This window comes from Lepidothrix coronata, unplaced genomic scaffold, assembly GCF_001604755.1.
Source record: "Lepidothrix coronata isolate B3197 unplaced genomic scaffold, Lepidothrix_coronata-1.0 Scaffold203, whole genome shotgun sequence".
Classification (NCBI taxonomy): domain Eukaryota; kingdom Metazoa; phylum Chordata; class Aves; order Passeriformes; family Pipridae; genus Lepidothrix; species Lepidothrix coronata.
The window spans coordinates 1,274,226-1,295,447 of record NW_016690383.1 but is presented as its reverse complement, the minus strand read 5'-3'; the positions used below and the strand labels follow the sequence as shown (position 1 = coordinate 1,295,447).

The 21,222-nt window shown below is 42.1% G+C and overlaps 2 protein-coding genes across 12 annotated transcripts in view; both read left to right on the top strand.

Annotated features, from left to right (window-relative positions):
* The window catches only part of TPST1 (tyrosylprotein sulfotransferase 1), a 22,140-nt gene extending 16,403 nt beyond the window's left edge, over positions 1-5,737 (top strand). The window contains exons 3-6 of one of the 2 annotated variants that reach the window (XM_017832521.1): positions 1,813-1,863; positions 2,776-2,851; positions 3,918-3,965; positions 5,199-5,432. In XM_017832521.1, coding sequence (XP_017688010.1) covers positions 1,813-1,863; positions 2,776-2,820 — 96 coding nt within the window. In that variant the 3' untranslated portion in view covers positions 2,821-2,851; positions 3,918-3,965; positions 5,199-5,432. Of the gene's footprint in view, positions 1-1,812; positions 1,864-2,775; positions 2,852-3,917; positions 3,966-5,198 lie in introns of both variants that reach the window. The other variant, XM_017832522.1, reaches the window with a different exon arrangement.
* Positions 5,738-5,773: 36 nt separating this feature from the next.
* Positions 5,774-20,984, top strand: KCTD7 (potassium channel tetramerization domain containing 7). Of its 10 annotated transcripts, none has more exons than XM_017832528.1 (7): positions 6,834-6,932; positions 8,653-8,932; positions 10,988-11,180; positions 11,892-12,061; positions 13,243-13,421; positions 13,898-14,270; positions 19,780-20,984. In XM_017832528.1, coding segments are annotated over exons 2-7 (966 nt in total). In that variant the 5' UTR covers positions 6,834-6,932; positions 8,653-8,882; the 3' UTR covers positions 19,781-20,984. The 10 variants fall into 10 exon arrangements, with proteins under 10 accessions (XP_017688014.1, XP_017688017.1, XP_017688016.1 ...); XM_017832527.1 differs by having other exon boundaries at positions 16,851-20,984; XM_017832525.1 differs by lacking the exon at positions 6,834-6,932 and adding an exon at positions 5,774-5,984 and having other exon boundaries at positions 13,898-20,984.
* Positions 20,985-21,222: the final 238 nt, after the last annotated feature.

Genomic DNA, 21,222 nt, shown 5'->3' with positions numbered 1-21,222 from the left:
AGATAGATACACATATATAGCTAGAATGTAAAAATTAAACTGAGTCACAATTGCAGGAGAAGGGAAAAGGAGGAGGCTTCTAGAGAGACAGATGTGGCTTTGGCCACTGTGGTTCTGAATCAGTCACAAGGTACCATCATCTCATCAGTATTAACTGGTTTTGAGAATTCCCAGCTGATGACTGCAGCGCTTTGCCAGAAAAGGTGAAGACTCCTGCCTGTTATTCTGTAGCATTTTTTGATGTGATACTATTGTTCATTTGTAACTTCCATTCCTGCTCTCTGGGACACAGCCTGCATTTTAATGGCTTGGTTAAAAGCTGCAAATGTGAAATCCTCTCCTTCATTTATAAATATTTATGGTATAAGAAGGCTCCAGTAGCCACACGCTGGATTTCCGACCAGGGTGACTTTCATTAAGGTTTCCATGGGAATCACAGCAGCCCCTGGCTGAATACAAATGAGAGCTGTGCCTTTTGCTTTTCTATTTTAACTAAAACACGGAATACTGGAAGGAGGAGAGTTCCACAATGCATGTTGGGGCTTAGTGAAGCCTCCTTTGGGTCTGTTTAGCCCAGGGCTGAGGAGTGATGAGAGCTGCCAGTCCTGAGTCCGCCCCACGTGAGTCACAGGGTCCGATGCTTTCAGGGCTGAGGCGCTGGGCAGGAAATTCCGAGCTGACTCAGCTGCACCGCCGGGCCACTGCAGCATATTGACAAAACCGGGCTGGCTTGGTATTCTGGTCACCCCTTCGTAGGGAAGCAGGGAAAAGGGATATTGTTAATAAGCATCCCCTGCCTTCCTGAGTCTTCTTCCTTTGACGCAAACCAGGGAGTGCAGCTCTGAGCGGGGCTTTGGAGGAGCCCCATTTCCATTTTAGGGCCCATTTTCCATTTTTATACAATTTTTCTACGTAGGTTTGTGCCTTTTGTAAAATTTTTTTTTTATTTTATTTTTAAATGATTACACAAGACAACAAAGAACTTAGGACATTGGGATGATTTACTCTTTATGGTTCAGTAGAAAGAATGGTAAAACTTTCAAGTGTACTTTTTTTTTTTAGGGGAAAAAACTAGAACAAAACAACAAAAGAAAACCAAACAAAACCAGAATACTTTCTTTCCCCCTTTGGAATATTTAATCTCAGAAGCAAAGAGCTTTTAAGAATTATCCTCTGGAGAGAAGATGATACATTGCCAATTTATTTCCTAATTGGTCAGACAGTGGAAAGGCTTGTTTGCTGTGGTTGTTGGTGTGTTGGAGGATATTTATTACTTGCTCTTTCTCCAAACAGTGTTGTTTCAGAATTAATATTATGCTCTAAAAAATTGGAAATCTTGATAATTCCCATGCAGTCAGGCTGGTAATGAGGCTGCAGTATGTGCTGTAGCAAGTCACTCCTAGTGTTTTTAATCATCCTGTTGAAAATCTTTTTCTGAAAGCTTAGTGCATGGATTACACTGGACTTAGGTTAGATTTCAAACTTGCTTGAAATAACTTGAATATTATTTGAGTTGCATATTTTTACCATTTTAATGCAAACAGGGTCAGAGTGTTGAGTACAGACCAAGCCTGGAACTGAGAGAGCAGCTGTGGAACCACTTTGGAGAACCAAGCCTTGGGAATGAAACTTGCTTTTACAAAGACATTGTTCTCAGTTTAAGTAGATCTGTTCTAGCTTTACTGGATGCTAATAACACAAAGGAATCTTTTTTCCTTTTGTTCTTTTTTCCTTCCCTTAACAAGCTCTTTAACATTTCAAACAGTAGTGAATGAGGGCTTTGAGTAGTGTATTTTTTGTTTGTTTTTCCAGGTCTATAAAGGTGAATTTCAGCTTCCTGACTTCCTTAAAGAAGTGCCACAGGTACAGTATTGAATTAATTTCCTCATTTGTAGCAGCAAATCAGTGTGCAAACAGTCTTTATAAAACCACTTCTTCATGAACCTGATTTTTCCGAGTGATGACAAGAGAACAGCTTGTCCATGAGGTGGAATCTCCAGTTCCAAGCCTCTCTTGAGTCCATGTGTAACTCCAGTGTGATGCTTGTCAACCTGAGCTGCCTGAATTTTTGCTGTGAAACTCCAGGAAAGTTGGAGTTTCTTTTGTAGACCAAACTGAAAAGTGTGTTATTTGCAGAGGAGCTTTTATCTTTTGTTGCCTTGCATGGAAAAGTTTAAAGCAAGTATAATACAGAGAGAGCAGAGTTATAAGTACTGAGAAACTTTAAAAAAAAATGGTGATGTTATCAGACATAAACAAAACCAGTTCAGCCATGGATAGGGATGCTGTGTTGGGTTAATAATCAAGTGAGCTATTGAACTTCAGATTTTACTGAGAATTCATAAGTTGGTACCTTCAAATGCTGTTAATTGTCGTCAGCTCCCTGAGGGGCCTGACCTGTGCAATTGCAGTTGAAAAAGCAAAATCCTTGTCATGGAGCTCTCAAACTGCAGGATCTTGTGGCACCCTCCCCCAGCCCTGTGAACATCATGGAATCATAGAATCACAGGATGGTTTGGGTTGGAAGGGACCTTAAAGCTCATCCCTTCCATGGGCAGGGACACCTTCCACTAGACCAGGTTGCTCCAAGACCCCTCCAACCTGGCCTGGAACACTTCCAGGGATGGGGCAGCCACAGCTTCTCCGTGTGGGAGGCACACAGGTTAAGAGTACACAGGAGAATCTACCACATGCAAACAAAGCATTTTGACTTCTTCCTTTTGTTCAAACGAAAATTAATTGCTTAAAAAGGAAAATCGGTTTCTTTTGTTCCAGCCAAAGAAGACAGTAGGAAGGAAGTCTCGTGGCAAGATAAAATGAACGTGGACCAGTGAAGTCAAATAGCTGTAGTGTCTGTGTCACGTTTTCAGAACATAACTTTGCTGTGGGCACCAAATCTCTCTGATCAGTCTTTGTGTGATCTCTAACGTGGGCTTGGCTTTTTACTGGATGTCTGCCTGCTTTCACCCTTGGATCAGTTAGTGCTCCTGCTTTGCAAGTCGTGCTCAGCTCCTGGAGAGCCATTCCAGAGCTGGCACCACGCAGCTGCCTGGGCTGTGCTCACAGCATCGTCCCCTCTCCACTGCTGGCCCAAGTCTCTGCAGCTTAGCGGCAGAAAAGCTGTTTAAATGTTCTTAATGTGCTGCTTAACGGTCCTGTCAGCAAACTGTGCTGAGAGAGCGTGCCGGGGTTAGTTCTGATGCTTTCACGTGCCATTCCTGGGGTGATTCCGAGATTATCTGCAGCCTTTCAGATAAAGCTGCGGCATTATCTGGCTGCAGGCACAGGGTGTGCCATGGCAGATTAAATATTGCTGATAAGGATTTATGGAAAGGGCAGGGATACGAGTTATCTTCAAAACTGAGCACACTGTGTGTGTGCCAGCAAAGTAAATCCTTGATTTTTTTTTTTGAATGAATCCTTGATTAAATCCTTTAAATCCTTGACACTTTGTACAGTGTCCACTAGTTAAATTTTACTATTTTTGTTTTTCAGTTATCTTGTGACACTTCAAAAGAACCTGGGCCACTCTAACTAGTAAATGTCCTTTCACTCCATATGACAGGGAGGTTTCCAAATGGGACTCTGCTAAATTCCAGGAGGTGGATTTATACAGTTAGCTTGGTGCATTACAGTTATTTACCAGACTCTGAGCAGATTTATCCAGAGTGAAAGAAAGATCATCTAAAAGGCAAAAAATCAGCTTTGTGAAATAATAAAAGAATATTTCTTAAACCATAAAAACTGACACTGGAGTTGAAGTTGATAGTGTTCTCTTTTAGTGTATTATACTAAAGATAAAATTAACATAATGTAACTAAACACCTCAGTGGTTTGGAGTACAAACATAAGTGCTCATAATGATATTTTTTTTTCCTCTAATGTAAAATAGCTAATTTTAGTTATTTTTTTGACAGACTGAACCTATGGAATAGAAGATAAAATGGACGTTTCTTGCACAGAAGGTAATAAAAGAGTGTTGCAGTCCTGCTCATTTGTTGCTCTGAATTTAGTTTAACTGTTTTTTTTTTTAAACTTATGTTAAAAAACTCTGTGTAAGATTCTGGGTAAGAAAAACATGAAGTACAGACCTTAGTTCAGAACGTGTAAAAATCACTGTGAGGTAAGTGCAGTCCTATGTGGCTCATCATAATTTCAGTATTTGCTATGTTATTGGATTGACAGCTCTATTTTAGAGCTTGAAATTGGAAGGAGTACATAAAACTATACTTTTATTATTAAAAAAACAGGGAAACTTTAAGGATGACTCTTCATCACCTGTGTCATTTTGTTTTTAAAGTAATTGCCCTTTTGTGATAGTGGAAACTGATAAGCTGATCTGTATAATTTGTTTTTAATGTGTCCCATAGCCAGTATTTTTAATAAACTGCATTTTAGTAATTGAATAAACAGTGGCAAATTGTGCAGTAAATTCCAGACTAATTAAGGAATGAGTGATGCAAGAATTACTGTATTAGTCCAGGATTTTTACTTGTCAGCTATGTTATCAGATATTCTGATGCTTTCACATGACAAAATGCTTCCAGTTTAAATATAGCCAAAAGCAACATGCCCCACCAATACACCCAAAATAGATCCTTACATGGCCATAAATATAGTGCCCTAAATATAGCCAAAAGCATTGCACCACTTAGAAATAATGGATATAAAAGGTTTCCAAAGATTAATTGCAGGCTTTCAATCTGAAATGGATAGAGAAACCATAATCTTTTCATGTAGTCAATGTTAGAATGACTGAAACAGCAGCTTCATTTTGCCACTTAGCTCTGAAAAATATATTTAAAACTGCAGTATTTCTGTCTAAAGCTGCTGCCCAGTTTCTGGGAAACCAAATTGTGAACTTCCCAGCAGTAACTTCCCCTGGTACAATACTGACTTCCAGCACGTCAGTGCAGCCCACTGTCACAAATTCTTGGAATGTAAGTGGAAAACCAATATATTTTTTGCATCTAAATGTTCTCCAAGGAGTCACCCTAATGCTAAACGATGGACAAAGCAGCCACATTCCTTACAGGAACGTTTTAGTGGCTGTGGTTTTTTCTTGACAGTGACTTTCCACCTACTGAAAGAGCAGTTAATTAATTCTGCATTATTTGTAATTCCAAAACGTTGTCGAGGATAGGAGCCGAATATTACACAGAAAGCTCAAACATAACTTTATTTTTCCTTTTCTTTAGAAAATCGACTGCTGCCTTTTCCATGGGAATGATCCCTCCGGCCTGTCCCCCCAGGATCAGTGAGGTGTGCTGCTCATGGCCTGCTTCCTTCAGAATTTTCTCTCCCGTTTCTTTCATACTGTTTTTGTTCGAAATTTTGCTGTTGTGAGCGCATGTAAACCTGTTAAAGAAAATAAAAAACACTGATGTTGATGTAGAACTGTATTACATTCGCACAACTATTTTTTTAAGGTTTTAAAAAAAAATGCAAAGCAATGCCTCTCTCTGAAATTGCTCTTCTGTCTTAATTACAAAGCTCCATCTTCAAAGATTTTGTTTGTTTGTTTCTTGTAGCAGTTTGGTTTTAAATGTATGAAGCTTTCAAGAATGGTCTGTGCTTGTCCTAAAAGATTTCTGGTGGAACAGTTGTCTGTCTTATTCATATGTGGAAATTGTTAAATATCTTTTATTTAAAAAAAAAAAGTTGATAAATTACATGTATAATTACAATTCAATGATCTTTTGTATTTTATTTTTCAAAATAAATGCTTTAAATGTGATTTTCATTTATTTATTTATTAATATTTTTGCTTTGGAGTTAAGATTTTAATAATTCAAGATGTTGATGCGTTAGTGGAGGGGAGATATGATCTCATGTCCTGGGTCTGGGTCTCTCTTTAAGGTTTGCAATTCGATGCTTTTTGTTTGCTTTTAATAGCTGGGTGACGAGGAGAAAGTAAATTGGAGTGTCCCACTGAGAGTTACAAAGAAAGTAACATGAGATTTCTCTACTGCAGGAGAATGAAGGTAATTTTTAGCCTCTCGAATTTGTTCCTCCAGAGCCGTTGTGTTCAGAGTTGTGCTGCTGGGGTGAAACTGCTGCTGACCCCTGCTGTTATCAAAACTTTAGGATACAACGTGGAAGGTGATTATTCCAGTAAGGTATTTTTTAGGTGTTTTTTGCCTCATTTTGTCCCATTTTCTGTTCACCTCAGTGGCTCACGATGCTGAAGGTGGGCTCAGCCTTCCCCACTGCTTTTAAGAGAAGTTCTTTCAAAAATACTTGTGTTTCCACAACTTCTGCCTCTTCGACTCTGAAACAGTTTGTTTGTTTTTTTTTTATTTCCCTCCATTCCTTTTGTTGCTCCAGATGACATAATTAACGTGTGTCTCTAAAACCACCGCGAGCACCAGTGAAGGATATCAAAGTGCCTTCAGGGAAGAAGTGAATTCGACACTTCCCAGCTCCTTCACCCTCGGCTCGTTCTCAAAAGTGATCCCGGGGCCTCCCCTAGTGCCCGCCGGGGGCAGCGCGGCCGCGGAGCCGCCATCGGTGCTCCCGGTGCTCTCCGGCAATTAATCACGGCTAATTAATTACCCGCGGGGCGTTTCCTCGCGGGATCGAGGAGCGAAGCGCAGCCCCGGGCGGGGCCGTGAGGGGAGGGGGGGGGGGCGGGGGGGGGGGGGGGGGCGTCGCGGGATCGAGGAGCGAAGCGCAGCCCCGGGCGGGGCCGTGAGGGGAGGGGGGGGGGGCGCTCCCGCCGCCCCCCGTGTGGGGACGGGCCCGGCCCCGCCCGCGCGGGACCCGGATGGGCCCTACGTGACGCGGGGCCGGGGCAGGTGAGGGCGGGCGGGGAGAGGCGGCCCCGCTGCCCCCTCCCGTCCATCCCCAGGCTGATGCGGCGGCCGCTGTTCCCCCCCGGAGCCGGGGCTCTGCTACCGACCCCCGGCGGCAGCGCGGGAGGGGCCGCTCAGGTGAGGGGCGGGAGGGGCCGCGGGGCGGGAGGGGGACGGAGCGGGGGCCGCTGCCCCGCGTCCGGGCACTCCGTTCAGACTGTGCAGGAGGCCCCAGCAAGTCTCTAGGTGACAGTTAATAGTTATTTATTTATTAATTAATTATTGATTTACTCGCCGGACGCCTGGTGTACCCACCTGAGCCCGCCTGGGGGCTGTGCTGCCCGGTCGTGGGTGATGCCTCTGCTCGGCTCTTGGACTGCGGAGCGGCTCCAGGCTCTAAAAGCTGTGGAATTCTGTGAGGTGGCAGTGCCAGCCACCAGCGAGTACAGCCCCAGTGTCCTTTACCCACTGGTTGCTCGCAGCTCCCAGTCAGGTCTCCCTGCTGTCCTGCTGCTGCCCTGGAAGTCATTGATGATGGAGGGTCCCATCGTACACACCCATACACCGTGTCTCTGCTCCCTGCTGCAAAGGTTAAGTTACACTATCCCTTCATCATACTCTGTGTTGTCTTTTGCTCATGCCTGCAGGTGCTGAGAATGTCCAGCATTTTACAGTCCAATGTATAATACCATTTACTGCAGCTCAGGTATCCTGCCCCCTTTTTCAGGGTGTTCCTTCACTGTTCTGATGCAGATTTATGATAATTTACTGGATGTCATGTCTCGTCCCAGTGTGTTCACACAAACCTTTGATCATCTGAGTCTTTTGAAGATAGCTACAGAGAGACTGCTAAGTGACATCTCATTCTGTGACCTCACAGGGACCCAGTTTCTCTTGAAAAAGGGGGAGCCTTCCTAAAATCCAGTTGGTATCTCCTCAAAACAAGCACATCCCAAGGAGTTAGCTTTGAACTGAAGTCTGTGTGAGTCTCCTAGGATGGATTCATACATCAGTACCTTACTGAGAAAAGACTTTGACCATGTAATCATTATGTCACTTTTTTTGTGGATATGTAGCTTTTTTAGGTGTGTCACTTTGCCAACACTCGTGTAATCTCAAAGTATTTAAGAAAAGGTTGTTTAAACCAGTACAGAAAAGCTGAGGGAGCAGCAGAGCCTTGAAAAGTTTTGTTGACTTACTATCTAGTCCAACTCGATGTAGCTCTAGGGTTGCCATCATTCCCTGGGGAATGAAGCCAGACTGGCAGGGCCAGTTCATTTACTGAGATGTCTTTGGGGGGTGGGGGTGTGTGTGACAGTATCTGAGCTGTCCATAAAAAAGCTCCAGGAAGCAATCTCTGCATTTAAATGCCAGGCAGAAGGACTGGCAGGAAGTATTTGTGGTAGAGTTGGATGCTGCTGACCTTGGTTCAGTTAAATATTTGATTTAATAATTTTGTTCATTGATGATGCCTTCTCATTAACTGTCTGTTGATCTGCACTCAGATATATTTGAAAATGAAATAGATGCATTTAGTTAGTTTAAATAAATAAAACAAACCCTGTAACTTTAATGAGAGATTTAACAAAAGGAATATTTTTGTGCATAATTAAAAATAATTATTGCAAGTGGCGAGAAGAGGATAAGACCAGGTTGGATGGGGCTTGGAGCAACCTGGTGTAGTGGAAGGTGTCCCTGCCCATGGTAGGGGGTTGGAACAAGATGAGCTTTAAGGTCCCTTCCAACCCAAACCATTCTTGATTTTATGATACAGATGGATGCTTATTCTTCACGAAATGCAGAGAACTGAGTGTCTGTCAGAGAACTGGGCAGTGATCAGCTTCTGTTTTTCTTTCAGGGAGACACTGTTCCTGTCACCACTCCACTGTTCCACTGCTCCGTGCCCGGGGGTGAACTGGTGAAGCAAACCTAGAGAAGGACTTCAGTCACCTTTTAATGAAGGTCAAAAAACAGGTTAAACTTGTCAGTGATTAATCTCTTCATTTTACTGCCACTAAACTTAATCTTGAAATCCTGGGCCGAGAACTTGTCTGCCAAACCTCGCTGTTGAGGGCACTGTTTGTGTGAATGTTCCAATGGCAAAGGAGGCTGTTACTCCTGGGTGTAAGAGAATTAAGGTATGCTCTCTCATGGTTTTTTTTTTTCTTAAACCTCGGTGTCATGTTGAAGGAGGATCACGAAAGAGGAAGAATTCCTTTTTCTCAAACCTCTAGTTCTGGTAGGAAAGGGGCCCTTTTTGGTACAGTGCCAAATGGAGGAACTTACCCCAAACACATTCTGTGGTCGATGATTCCCATATACTTAATGGAGCTGAATGTTGTTTACTCACAGGATGATCCATTTAAGTGAAATATATGGGACATTCTTGAAAAATGTAGACAATTACAGAACACAATCTTGAGTCTTAAGAGAACTGGAAATAGCAGGCAAAGCACTGGTGTCAAGTGACAGCATTATAAATAATACATTCACAGTAAATACAGACTCACTCAATTTTGACTGTGCATCTTATAAATGAAGCTTCTGCAAGCTGTTTCTGGGTGATAATTTGTTTACTTCTTTAAAGGAGCCCTACCAAAATAATATTTCATTTATGTTGTGTCTGTTCTTTATCTGTGAGGCGTAGTTGAGTTGTTTTGATAATTGATAATGTCGGAGCAAATGTTGTTTCAGGACAAATATTAAAATTGCTAATAGGGTGTGGACATTGAGAAGCCTTATTTTTCTGCCTATGCATTGGACTGTGGTGGAAAAATGGTTATAAACTGTAGAGAAGAGAAGTTAAATACCTGTCCTAAGCTGAGCCAAACCTCTTAACGAGCTGCAGCTTAAACGGAATGTTTGACACTTCAGGGTACCTATTTATCTGTGTTTATTATGGTGCTAAACAGGGTGTAGAATTCACATCCAAATTTTGGTAAAAGCAGGCTGTGAACACTCCCTCAGAACGTGGAGACTGTGATCTGATCAGCTCTCCACAGAGTATCTGTTTTGCCCAGGAGCATCCAGGGTCTGTCTGGGTTCTTTCTGAACTTGCAGCATTTCCTTTAAGAGCTGAGATCTACAGACGGGCTGATGATGTGCACAATGCACTGTATTAGCAGAATTATACAGGCAGAATAATTGATCGTGTCTTTCAAAATTTTATGTCATTTCTTCTTGCTGATTTTGATGGGAAGCACCCTTTATGAAACATTTGTTTAGCCAATAAATAAACGCACCAGATGTACTCGTGCGAGTAATCCTTCTCTTTTTATATTTCGTAGTGATTTCAGAGAAGGAGCTTGCAGGGTTAGAGCTAAAGCCTCTGCTAGCGGTGATGCCTTTGTTATGGCGTTGTGATGCTGCTTGGAGGCACCACAGCATTCCTGGAAACAGGGATTTTACATAATGCAGCGTAGAGGGAGCAGCAGGGTTTCCTCCTCTTTGCTGCTCTGCTCTTTCAGTTATTATTTTCATAGTGCAGCTGGTTAGTCCATCCCGTCCTGAGATTGAAGGTGGACTGTGAAAGCCTGCTCTGTGCCGGAAAGGAAATGGATAATTAGCAGTAAATGCGCAGGATAATAAGCAGAATTAAATACATGTGTGTCAGATGGGCGCGTTCATGTGCGATGAGATGTGATGCGGTGGGCACGGAGACATCAGTTTTCTCCGGCTGGTTAGAAACCCCAACTGGAAAATTTGCCAGGGAATGCTGAGCGGAGCCCTGCCCGTGCCCGTCCCCGCTCCCGGCGAGCGGCTGAAGGTGACAGACGGAGCGCGGGTGTCGCCCGGCGCGGGGCCAATGGCAGGACGTGTTCCTGCATCCCGCCCATGGCGAGGGACAGGCTGGGACAGCGGCCACCCAAATCCACCCAGCAAATGACATTTTCCTGCAAAAGCGCGGCGGAGCCAATCGCTCCCTGCACTGTGCAGCCAATGGATGCCGGGCTCTTACCCAGCCACTGACGGCGGCTCCGGGGCTGGAGGGCCTTGGGACAGCTCTGCCCAGCGCGTTCCTGCACAGCCCGAGCCCCCGGTGTGGGTCCCGTCCGTGCCGTGATTCATTTCCCGGCCACAGCGATGCCATTGTGAGCCCTCGGGGTGACGCGGCGAGCGACGCGTCCCGCCCGCACCGACCCGCGGCTGGCGGGGGCAGCCCGAGGTGATCCGGGGTTTGTGTTCCCGTTTAGCAGTGCCACGGCTGCCTACCCAGCAGACCTGCTCCCGAGAGCCAGAGGGATGGTGGTAGTTACGGGGCAGAACAAAGTGAGCGGAAACCCGGATGATGCCATGTCGAGCTCGGATGCAGAGGATGATTTCCAAGAGCCGGCCACTCCTACTGCAACCCAGGCAGGACAAGCTCTACCTCTGCTGCCCCAGGAGGTAAGAGCTCCCCGGTGCTGCTCACCTGACAAGGTCCAGTGATGGCAGCACGCACTGCTCAGCTGCCAAAGAATCCAGGATTTATTTGCTGGACTATTTGTGGATGCCCAGTTCAGTTTCCATTAGCAGCTAAATGTTTGAATAAAACTAAGTCTCTTGAATTTGTTTCAGTTGCTTGGCGGCTTTAGTTGTAAGTTCCATCCATGTTTGGAGTTGAGAAATACAATGAAGTGTTTATTCTGGTACTTCAGGCGTCTTGGAGTGTAATACTAAGATTTTAGGCCTGATGTAAATACAAAATCACTGGGGATTTTTAGTGTATGGTTTAGCAGTGTAAAGAAACCATCAGAGTAGCAACTGAGCGCAAGTCCCAAGGCTGGCCTGAGATTTCTTCCCTTTTTTTTTTCCCTCTGCATGTGTGTCTGTCTCTGTGTAAGGGTGGGGAGCCAAGAGGAGGCGTTAATACTTTAAATTAATATCTGGCATTAAAGCTGAGTGGAGTCTGCTGTTTTAGATTCCAGCTACAATTAAACCACTCATTGATTCCACCCAGAAGCCAAAGTATCCGAGCTGTTAACCCTCAAACCTGTCTGGTTTGTGGCAGCAGGACAGGGAAGAGGAGTTTGTCACAAGACCGCATGCTGTGTTTTGGAAGCTGCAACCCTGCAAAAGGCTGGAGGCTCCTCTCTGATGATGTGATTGCTTTTGCAGTTTCCAGAAGTTGTCCCCCTGAACGTGGGAGGGATGTACTTTACCACGAGACTGTCCACCCTGAGGCGTTACGAGGACACCATGCTGGCAGCCATGTTCAGCGGGAGGCACTACATCCCCACGGATGCTGAGGGCAGGTACTTCATCGACAGAGATGGAACCTACTTTGGGTATGTGCACTGTCCCCAGTGCTTCCAGAGTTCTTCCTGAAGAAAGTCAGGTTTCGAGAAAAATAAGTTTTTTAACATTTATTTTCCTTCTGGTGAAATCCCGTTTGTGTGGGAGGTAAATGTGACTGGCTGGCATCCACACCCTCAAAACATAACAATAGTATATGGCAATTAAACAGCTATTCATTTTACTCTCAAGTTATGCAATGGGAAAGGAAAAGCCACCAACATTTTGTATTTGTACACTGTCTCCTCTAGAGTGTCTCCTTTCAAGGTATTAAGTTGTTTTGATGTCTTAAAAAAGAATGTGTTTGGTGTTGCTTTACATAGGAAGCTCCTTTGAACAGCACTGGTTTTCAATTGATATTACAGTATCTAGGATAAAGAAGGAATGGAAGGAATGCATCTAGCTTTCTTACACAGTTGAAAGCATGTTATTTTCAGTCTTTAAACAGGATATAACAGAACTGGTAAAAAAGCCCAAGCCTCAAAGAATTTATTTTTTAAAATTATTTTTGCTGGTAGTGCCACATCCCTTCACCTTCAAGATTCCTTCTTAAGGAAGGTCAGTAATAGTTTTGTTAGTTAATACTTACAAAGTGATTTCTTTCCCTGTTAAAAAATCTTGTCACATAACATTGTCAGAGCTGCAAGGAAATGTTCTCTCTTCTTTTTAAAATTCTTATTCTGTATATGGCCCTGAGCCTGTGTAGAGAAACCTCCTTTGCAGGTGAACCATCCATTCAGATACAATCCTGGATCTGTGTGAGATAAAATGTCCATGCATATAATTCTCTAGGAAAATATTATTTCATCACAGACCTAAATTTGAAATACAGTGACTACAATCTCTTTCCCGTGGAATACTGTATCCTCTTCTATTTGAAGTGGTTCCTCCTCATTGAACTTTTTGTTTAAAATATGATTATGTTTTTTTTGAATGAGTTTTGACATTAACAGGGGCAAAATATGGAATGGTGACTTGGAAACTTGAACGTGGCAAATGATTTTAAAACCAGATGTTGGGAATATGGATCACTTGTTTCAGTTACTGTCTAAACATAAGGATTTCTGTCTCAAGAGAGTAAACAATAAATATCCAGCATTTCCTCTCTTTTACCACCTGCAACAGTTTTGGCAGAAATGTGTTCCTTAATAATATTTTTGCCCTTTTTTTTTAGAGACATACTTAACTTTCTACGCTCTGGTGACCTGCCACCAAGAGAACGAGTGAGGTCAGTTTACAAGGAAGCTCAGTATTATTCCATAGGACCATTGCTAGACAATCTAGAGGATATCCAGCCTCTGAAAGGAGAAAAAGTTAGACAAGCTTTCCTGGGCCTAATGCCATATTACAAAGGTAAATAAATGAAGTAGTGTTGACTGTTTCTTCTAGTGTGATTCGAGTGTTGTGCTTTCGGTCTGCTTTCAGCTTCCAAGCTAATTCCGCTGCAGTTGAGGAGTTCATTATGTCCTTTTCATGCTGTTTAGATCTGTGAGGTCTCCACATCAGATTTGTTACAAGGATGTGGATTTTTATTTAGGAAGGAGCAATATCTAGGCCATAACATGCAAGGCTTATTAAATGAGAGGGTTTCTCTGCTTTTGCAGCTGAATAAACTTGGGCGTATTGTAAGGACAGCAAGTTCACCAGATAACTGAGATTGATTTGATTGCTGTCTGTTTTGCTACATGCAGTTTCCTGTTAGGCTGAGAATAACTCATCAAACACTGCAGTAATATGTTTCACGTGAAATAGTTGCATTTGATCTCTTTTACTTGACACTTCGTTGTAATTCTCTATTTTTGGGCGTTCTGGGGTTTGGTTTTTTTTAGATCACTTGGAACGGATAATCGAAATAGCAAAGCTCCGGGCCATGCAGAGAAAAGCGAGATTTGCAAAACTGAAGGTCTGTGTCTTCAAAGAGGAGATGCCCATCACTCCCTACGAGTGCCCCCACTTCAATTCCCTGCGTTTTGAGAGGAGTGAGAGCGAGACCAAGCTGTTTGAGCACCACTGTGAGGTGGATGTGTCCTTTGGGCCCTGGGAGGCCGTGGCCGACGTCTACGACCTGCTGCACTGTATCGTGACAGACCTGTCTGACAGGGGCATCACTGTGGATCACCAGTGCATCGGGGTGTGTGACAAACACCTCATCAACCACTACTACTGCAAGAGGCCCATCTATGAGTTCAAGATCACTTGGTGGTGAGTTGTTTTGTCCGGGACAGCGCGAGGGATAAAAGGACTTCTAGGTGACGGTCGGTTGCTTTTGGTATTTTTGCAACGTGTCTCTGGAAATGCATTGCTGCTAACATTCCTTGGAGTCAGTGAGCTGCCCAGCAAAGGGAACCTGGTGCAGAGGTTAAAGAACCTCTGGAATCTTGAAAAACCAGCCTGACATCAGACTGTTGGCTCAGGTACCTTAACGAGGCACAACACACAAAAATCACCTCATGGAAGTGGTGGAGAGGAGTGTCTGACATCTTCTAAAAGGTGCCCCCAGCCACGTGGTTTTAGTATCCCAGTCTGCAGAATGGAATTGCAGATCTCTCCTGCTTTATTGGGAAGCTGGGGTGCTAATAATGCTGACATGTGGTTCAGCTTTACCCACTTAGAGATGTTTTAGTTCCTACTTAAACTTACCACTTTATAAAATTGAGTAATACCCAGCCAGCACAAAGATTCTGGAAATGTAATTTTGATGTAATAGATAATTTAAAAAAGGGGGGAAAAAGGAGTGTTCCCTATATATTATTAATTGTTGTCAGGATTAAGGTGTATTTCTTTTTTAATTAAGAATCTACATTGTGAATTATAATGTTATATTTCAATTATTATTATTGTTATAACAAGGAATAGCAGATTTGGAATATATTCCTTAATGCTTTTAGGAATAATAACTGTCCATGGAAGACTTGTGCCTGTTTTTAGCCTTAGAAATTCTAAATGTTTACAATATCTACAAAAAAAAAAAAAGAAGCTCTATAGAATCAGGTCATTTACAAAGGCTTTTGGTAAATGAGAAAACCCTATATGTATGTTCCTATTAGCAGAAGTAAGAGGAATATTTAATGTATATTATTTTATTACTGACTCTTTTTACATTCTGTGATATTTAAACTTTGTTCTAGAGTTAAAGTCAGATGATACTGTACAAGTGCTTCCTTCACCACACCTTCTTCAGACAATTAATTCTTATTTTTATCATTCTGGTTGACCCTTCCTGGTGTCATAAAGGAAAAACAAAATTCAGCCTTCCTATTCAAATATTTCTCCAATTATAAATCAGTAGATCTGGGTAATAAATCCCTTTCCATGCCAAAAGAGGCAGCCATTGCAGAATCACATTCTTTTCAGAAGGCAATTGTTGCACTTCTGACGTGAGTAACCACATCTCAAAGTTGAATTACTTGATGTCCAAAACCAAAAGGGAGATTTAAACGTCTGCAGATATTAATGTTTTGTGAGGTACAGGAAACTCAGCTGTTTTTCTAAAATACCCCACTTGAAGGGACTTCCAAATAATCTTAAGGAGAGAGAAAAAGCAAATATTTGCATATTGCATTCCACTGGATTAGATGATCCAACAATATTGCTTAATTAAGCTTTTGACCAAAACGCTTAAGAAACACATTAATTACAGGGATCAAAATTCTTAGTCACCTGAGGTAATTTTTAGTATAATTCTAAAAACCTTGTGGTCAAACTGTCTTGCAAAAAAAGAGCCGAATTGTTTGCATTGTCACACTTTCAGGCACTTAATTTAGCAATTTTTAGTAAATTGTCTCTCTGTAGTGGGGGCTCTAATGATCTCTTGGCAAATGTTTACTTACAGAGGCTCCTTGTCAAGTGCTGAGTTTCAAGTCCAGAGCTTGAAACGGCATTTGGATCTTAAGTTTGTTTTAATTGTTTTCTTAAATATTGGCCTTTGTGTTACAAGTTCTTGTACTTGTGTTTGGCGACCCAAAATTAAGAGTTAAACTGAGACTAGTAAAGCTTCCCTACAATGAGAGGAACTTGGTTTCTTTGCTGCTTTGCTGGCTTCATTTATTTTCATTTTATTTTTTTTTTCCCAGGGAATCTTAAAACTGCAAACCACAATTTCTTCTAAAATTACGTAAGATCCTAAAGTTGAGGCTTACAAACTTTTGGCTGCTTGTCCACTTCAGACATTTAAATTCAGGATTTTCAGCATAGTTTATTTAGGGATTACAACGAGAATTGCAGTTTTAAGGGGGGGTTTCAGTGGTTTTTTTGCCATTTCCCATATATGTATTTACACAGGACAGAACTCTGGTTTGAATTTCAGCACCACTTGCAGAAACAGGACACAGTCTGATTTTTAACAGTGTGTTTTTTGGTTTGGCTTTAAGAGTTTTCTCACTGTTTTTACAGAGAAGCTGTGACGACAAAACCCCTGTTTTGACCACGTTTGCTATTTCTTAATATGCACATGCTGATATTTTATTACTTTTCCCTGTTCATTGCTTTAAAAAACTAAGGAAAACTACCGACCCAAAAAGATAAAATGAAAATCTTGGTCTGCATCAGCTGCATCTTAATCAAAGCTCTCATCCTTCCAATCCTCCTGGAGGCAGCAGACATTCAGTGCAATAATGGGAAGGAAAACATGGATTTAAGCCCACGTGCTTTCATTAAACACATCCGTTCTGTGCTGTGATTTGGGCAGGTTAACCCTATTTTTATTGACTGCCCCTGCTCTAAGCAGTCTTTGTTTACAACGATTTAGATGATCTTGCCTAATCTGTGCTCATTTTTTGACAGAAGCAGAGGAGTTGTGCAGGAGGATGGCAGGGGAGTAGAATCTAATCACTGCTTTATGTAACATTATTGACTTTTCTTGGCGTGTAGCATAACTTTTGAAATCCTGCATTTGCAACAGAAATGTGAGTAGCTGATCTACTAAATCCATGTTTAACGGGCTTGATGTTTTTGTACATCGTGGATGCTTTAGAATTGTCTGATTAAACTCAATGCCTATGGAATACTGCTTTTTTTTTTTTTTCCTTTAGGGCTTTTCTTTATATCCAGCCAGGCCAGAGGTTTGCTACAACATATTTACCTATTTCTCCGTGCTCCTCTTGGCTTTTTTGCCACTTTAGCATCTACAAAGCTACTTTTCCACCCCCACACTCTCAAATCCCTGTGTTTGGCACTGGAAACAAATTGGGCACAGTAAATAGTCTGGTGTCATCAATATAACCTTGCTGTGAATATCATGTTTGCAGATCATTAGAAGGACAGTGCATGTCCATTTAGCTGATTCAGTTTGAAGGACATACATTTTTTTATTTCATATTCTGAGACTGGATACAGGCCCTTTTTTCCATTTTTAGTTCCAAATTGATACACAGGAACACACATATTACTATTGACTTTTTTTCCTCCCCCAAATAAGTCTGAAATATTTTCAGAGCCCAGATCACATATCTGGATTGCAGTGATTATTCTGCTTTTATCAATACTGGTGGGACAGTTGGGGGATACTTATTTAAAATTAGAATTGTTAGCTGCTGTTTTATGTTGCTGTGTGTATGAAAAAAACATGACAAGACTAATTCTTTTTAACATTCCCTCTGGAACGTTTAACATTCCCTCTGGAATCCACTCTGCAGTGGTTTTTAACAGGGAGCAAAGGGAGGTCTAATTATCAGGTCTCATCTTAAATGACTTGGCCAATTCCACAGCACATTCAGTATTTCTGCATCTGTTTTACACTTGTAAAATAAGAAGGGTGAGAAAAGGAAAATTTAAAAACGAAGGAAAAAACCTCATCTTTGTGAATCACTCTAAATGACCTGGAAATATATTTATGTGCAGCAGCCACTTTATTGATTTCAAGAGCTTAAAAAAAAAATAACAATAACTTTTGAGCTTGGTGTGGAACTTGAATACCCAATACCCTACATAGGAATCTGAAATACTCCTTGGTGAACTTCCATCCTCCTTGGAGGACAGTGAAGGTGCTGCCAGCTTTGATCTGGGAAGCCTTTGAGCCATAAACAGATTCTCTGTGGTCCTCGTGGTGCATGTTTTCTTCTGAGACTGCTGAGGTTTTATTTTTATTTTAAAGCTTATTTTAACCAAAACCTATAATGAGGGATCAGCTTCTGCATTGGTGAGGGTGTGAGTTCTCTGGTTTGTTTTGGAGCACTTCAGGTCTTAGTTACCTGAGTAACAAAAGCAGTGAGTTATCGCAGCAGGAAGTTCTGCATGACCCCCTTTTGATGGATTTTTAAAAGTTTTTAGGAAGTCTGCCTGGGAGACACCTCATGATGTAATATATGCAAATACCTGAACTTGTTAATGTGAATATTTTTGAGATTTTTGTGGTTCAGTTTTGTAATATTCTCCCCTGAAACTAGCAAGAGTGCTAAGGGTTGAGTTAAACACTGGTTTTCTGATAAGCCAGCTTATGCCTTAGATATCTCCTGCCCTCATTTTGTAAAATCACTCATCCCAAAGGCGTTTGATGTAGGAAAAAGTCAAGGCTGTTGTAGTTACAGGAAAACCAGGAATCTTCCTTGATTCTCAACAATGAGTCATTAAGAGAATCAGGGCTTGTTAATCCACTCACACCCTCCATTCTTTGCTCTGGTGGTCTCAGGGCTGGGTCTGGCTCACAAGAGTCCTTGAAGGCAAAACTCAAACACTTCTGTTATGAGAAACGAGCTGATTTGCATAAGCACCTAATTTGGCCTTTGCTGAGTGATTGTTAAAATTCCTGCAAACCGAAGGATGTCGATATTTTAAACTGTTCCAAGCAATAGCTTTGTTAAACCCTAATCTGCTTTGAGCCAGTGGATGTATTGTCAGGGGTTGGCCAGGTCTTTTATCTGTGCTTCTCGGTGTATCTGTGTTTTCCCAGGGGAGTCTGAAGCCCGGTGAGGTTGCTGATCGCGTCCAGGGAATACATTTTCAGGTGTGTCCTGAGCCTGAGCTGGATTTTGGAAATACGAAAGTGGGAGGGAATTAGTTCTGCAGTGTGTTCCCCAGGGATGATCCTCACTAGCTCTAAAGGAACACTTTGGTGAGATGCTGATCCACACTCCCCCACATCTCCCTTTGTGAGCTGAAGTGTAAAAGGCATGAGGAGATGAGGTGTCTGGGCTGAACACTCACAGTGAGATAATGACTCTGACTGGATCCCCCGTGGGCCTCACCCCCTTCTCTGACCCTGCACATGTACAACTCTGTGTGCAGGAAATGTATTACTTCTCTCTGCTGCACCCTCAGATTTGTTTGCAAGGTGAATGCTTAGTCTGTTTTAAAATAAAGGGGTTGTTTTAATATTGCAATATGGGGACTGATAGTTGCTAAAGAATCAGTGAAAACCTTATTACTGTCAAAAATACCTGAGTAAATCAATTAAACTAACTTATAGCATAATCACTTTAATTTCACTCTTCTTATTTTTTTTAGTAAAGACTTACTTCTTTTAAGGGCTTACATCTGTTTCATAGGAATATGCCTTCAGCCTAAGTAGCTGTGTTTTGGGGGGTGAGAGCCTTTTTTATTGCTTGCTATGAGCTGAAGGATAAACTGCACAATCCCTCATCTGTTTGGGGTTTTTCCCTTAAAATCTAATTACTCATATAATTAAAGGTCATGATTTTCTAGCTTCATTTGGCATTTGCAAGCCCTGGGAACCCTCCTTCCCAGCTTTATTCTCACTGCTCATTCTTCTTTATAGATGACGTGGGACAGGTGACATGATGAGGAAGATGATGGAAGTGCCAGCAGGGAAAAGCTCCTGTCAGAGCTGGTGGTTTCCATTGCAGGGTGTTCTCTGGGCTTGATTTCAGCTCTTGTTCTGTGTGAGGCACAGGAACCTTCAGCACCATTTGTGTGAGCTCAGTCTGTCAGGAATTCAGGGCAACTTCCACTGGTCATTTCTGTGTGAGTTCATTGTGTTGTTGATTCTGGGAGCTAAGAGGGTGGGAAAATCCAGTGGATTGCAGGGTCACACTGCTTGAACTTTATGCCACAGCTGGATCTTGCTGCATGGCAAAGCAGAGTAATCATTTGGGACACAACTGCAGGACAGGTAAGAGAAGATTTTGGAGCAGGGACTGTAGAAAAATCATCTCTGAACTCACTATAAAACTCTGGGATATAGTTCTTTCACTTCCATCATTTAATAACTACTTTGCTCTGGGCAATTTATAGACCCCACTGGCTTTAAGTTGTGGTTCCTGGAGTTGTGCTGATCTCTTTGGTCATTTGTAGGTAAACAATTGAAAATGTTTTCAGGTCGTTCACACACAGCAGAGAGGACCGAGGATGGTTCGGAGTTTTGGGCTATGGAAACAGAATTTCACTTAACAGAATCCTCCCCCCTCCAGTCTTTCGTTATCTTTCTGCACATAAGCTGATTTCAGAGGGTAATTATGCTCTGTTTATTATCTCCTGTATATAGTTCTCTAACTGGAAATCACTTTCCAGAACAGCAGTTCTTAGTCATTTTACTTACACAAGCTTAGTATTAAGTTTACCTCCACTTTCACTGTGACTTTTATAAATGGATTTTGTTTTGCTGAATTATGAATTGTATGTGTCTATGCATTGTAACCCGTAATGCCTTTGAAAATCCAGCCTGGATGCTAACGATCAGGGTTTGGAATTCTCTCCAAATGTGTTTTGTTAATAATTCTGTTGACGTGTGATGTTCAATACTGTGAGTACTGCAGTGTGTTATTTCTTAATATTTTTGACTTTTCAGTTCGGGTAATATATAGTCTATGTTTTTTATTTAAAACACATAGAAGAAAATGTGGATATAAATTTGTGTTGTGCAATAAAAGATTATTATACTGAAAACTGTTGGAATCTGGCTCCTCTGGTCTGCAGCCACTGCGGTGCCCCTCCTCACCTTCCCTGGCATTCGAGTTTGCTTTGCATGACTGCAAATGAAAATTAAGACACCAGTCTCTGTCTTGGGCTGTTTTAATGGCACCAAGTCGTTCATCATCACTTCCTTAGCAGATGGCATTTGTGCAGTGTCTGCTCTCTCCCCGGGGATGCTGACTGGTGTCAGATCATTTCAGTTCTGTTTCCTTCCCTCCAGTCCATGTGACACAGCGCAGAGAAAGTCCCAGTAGCCGTCCCTGATTGTGCAATGCTCGAAAACAAAGTT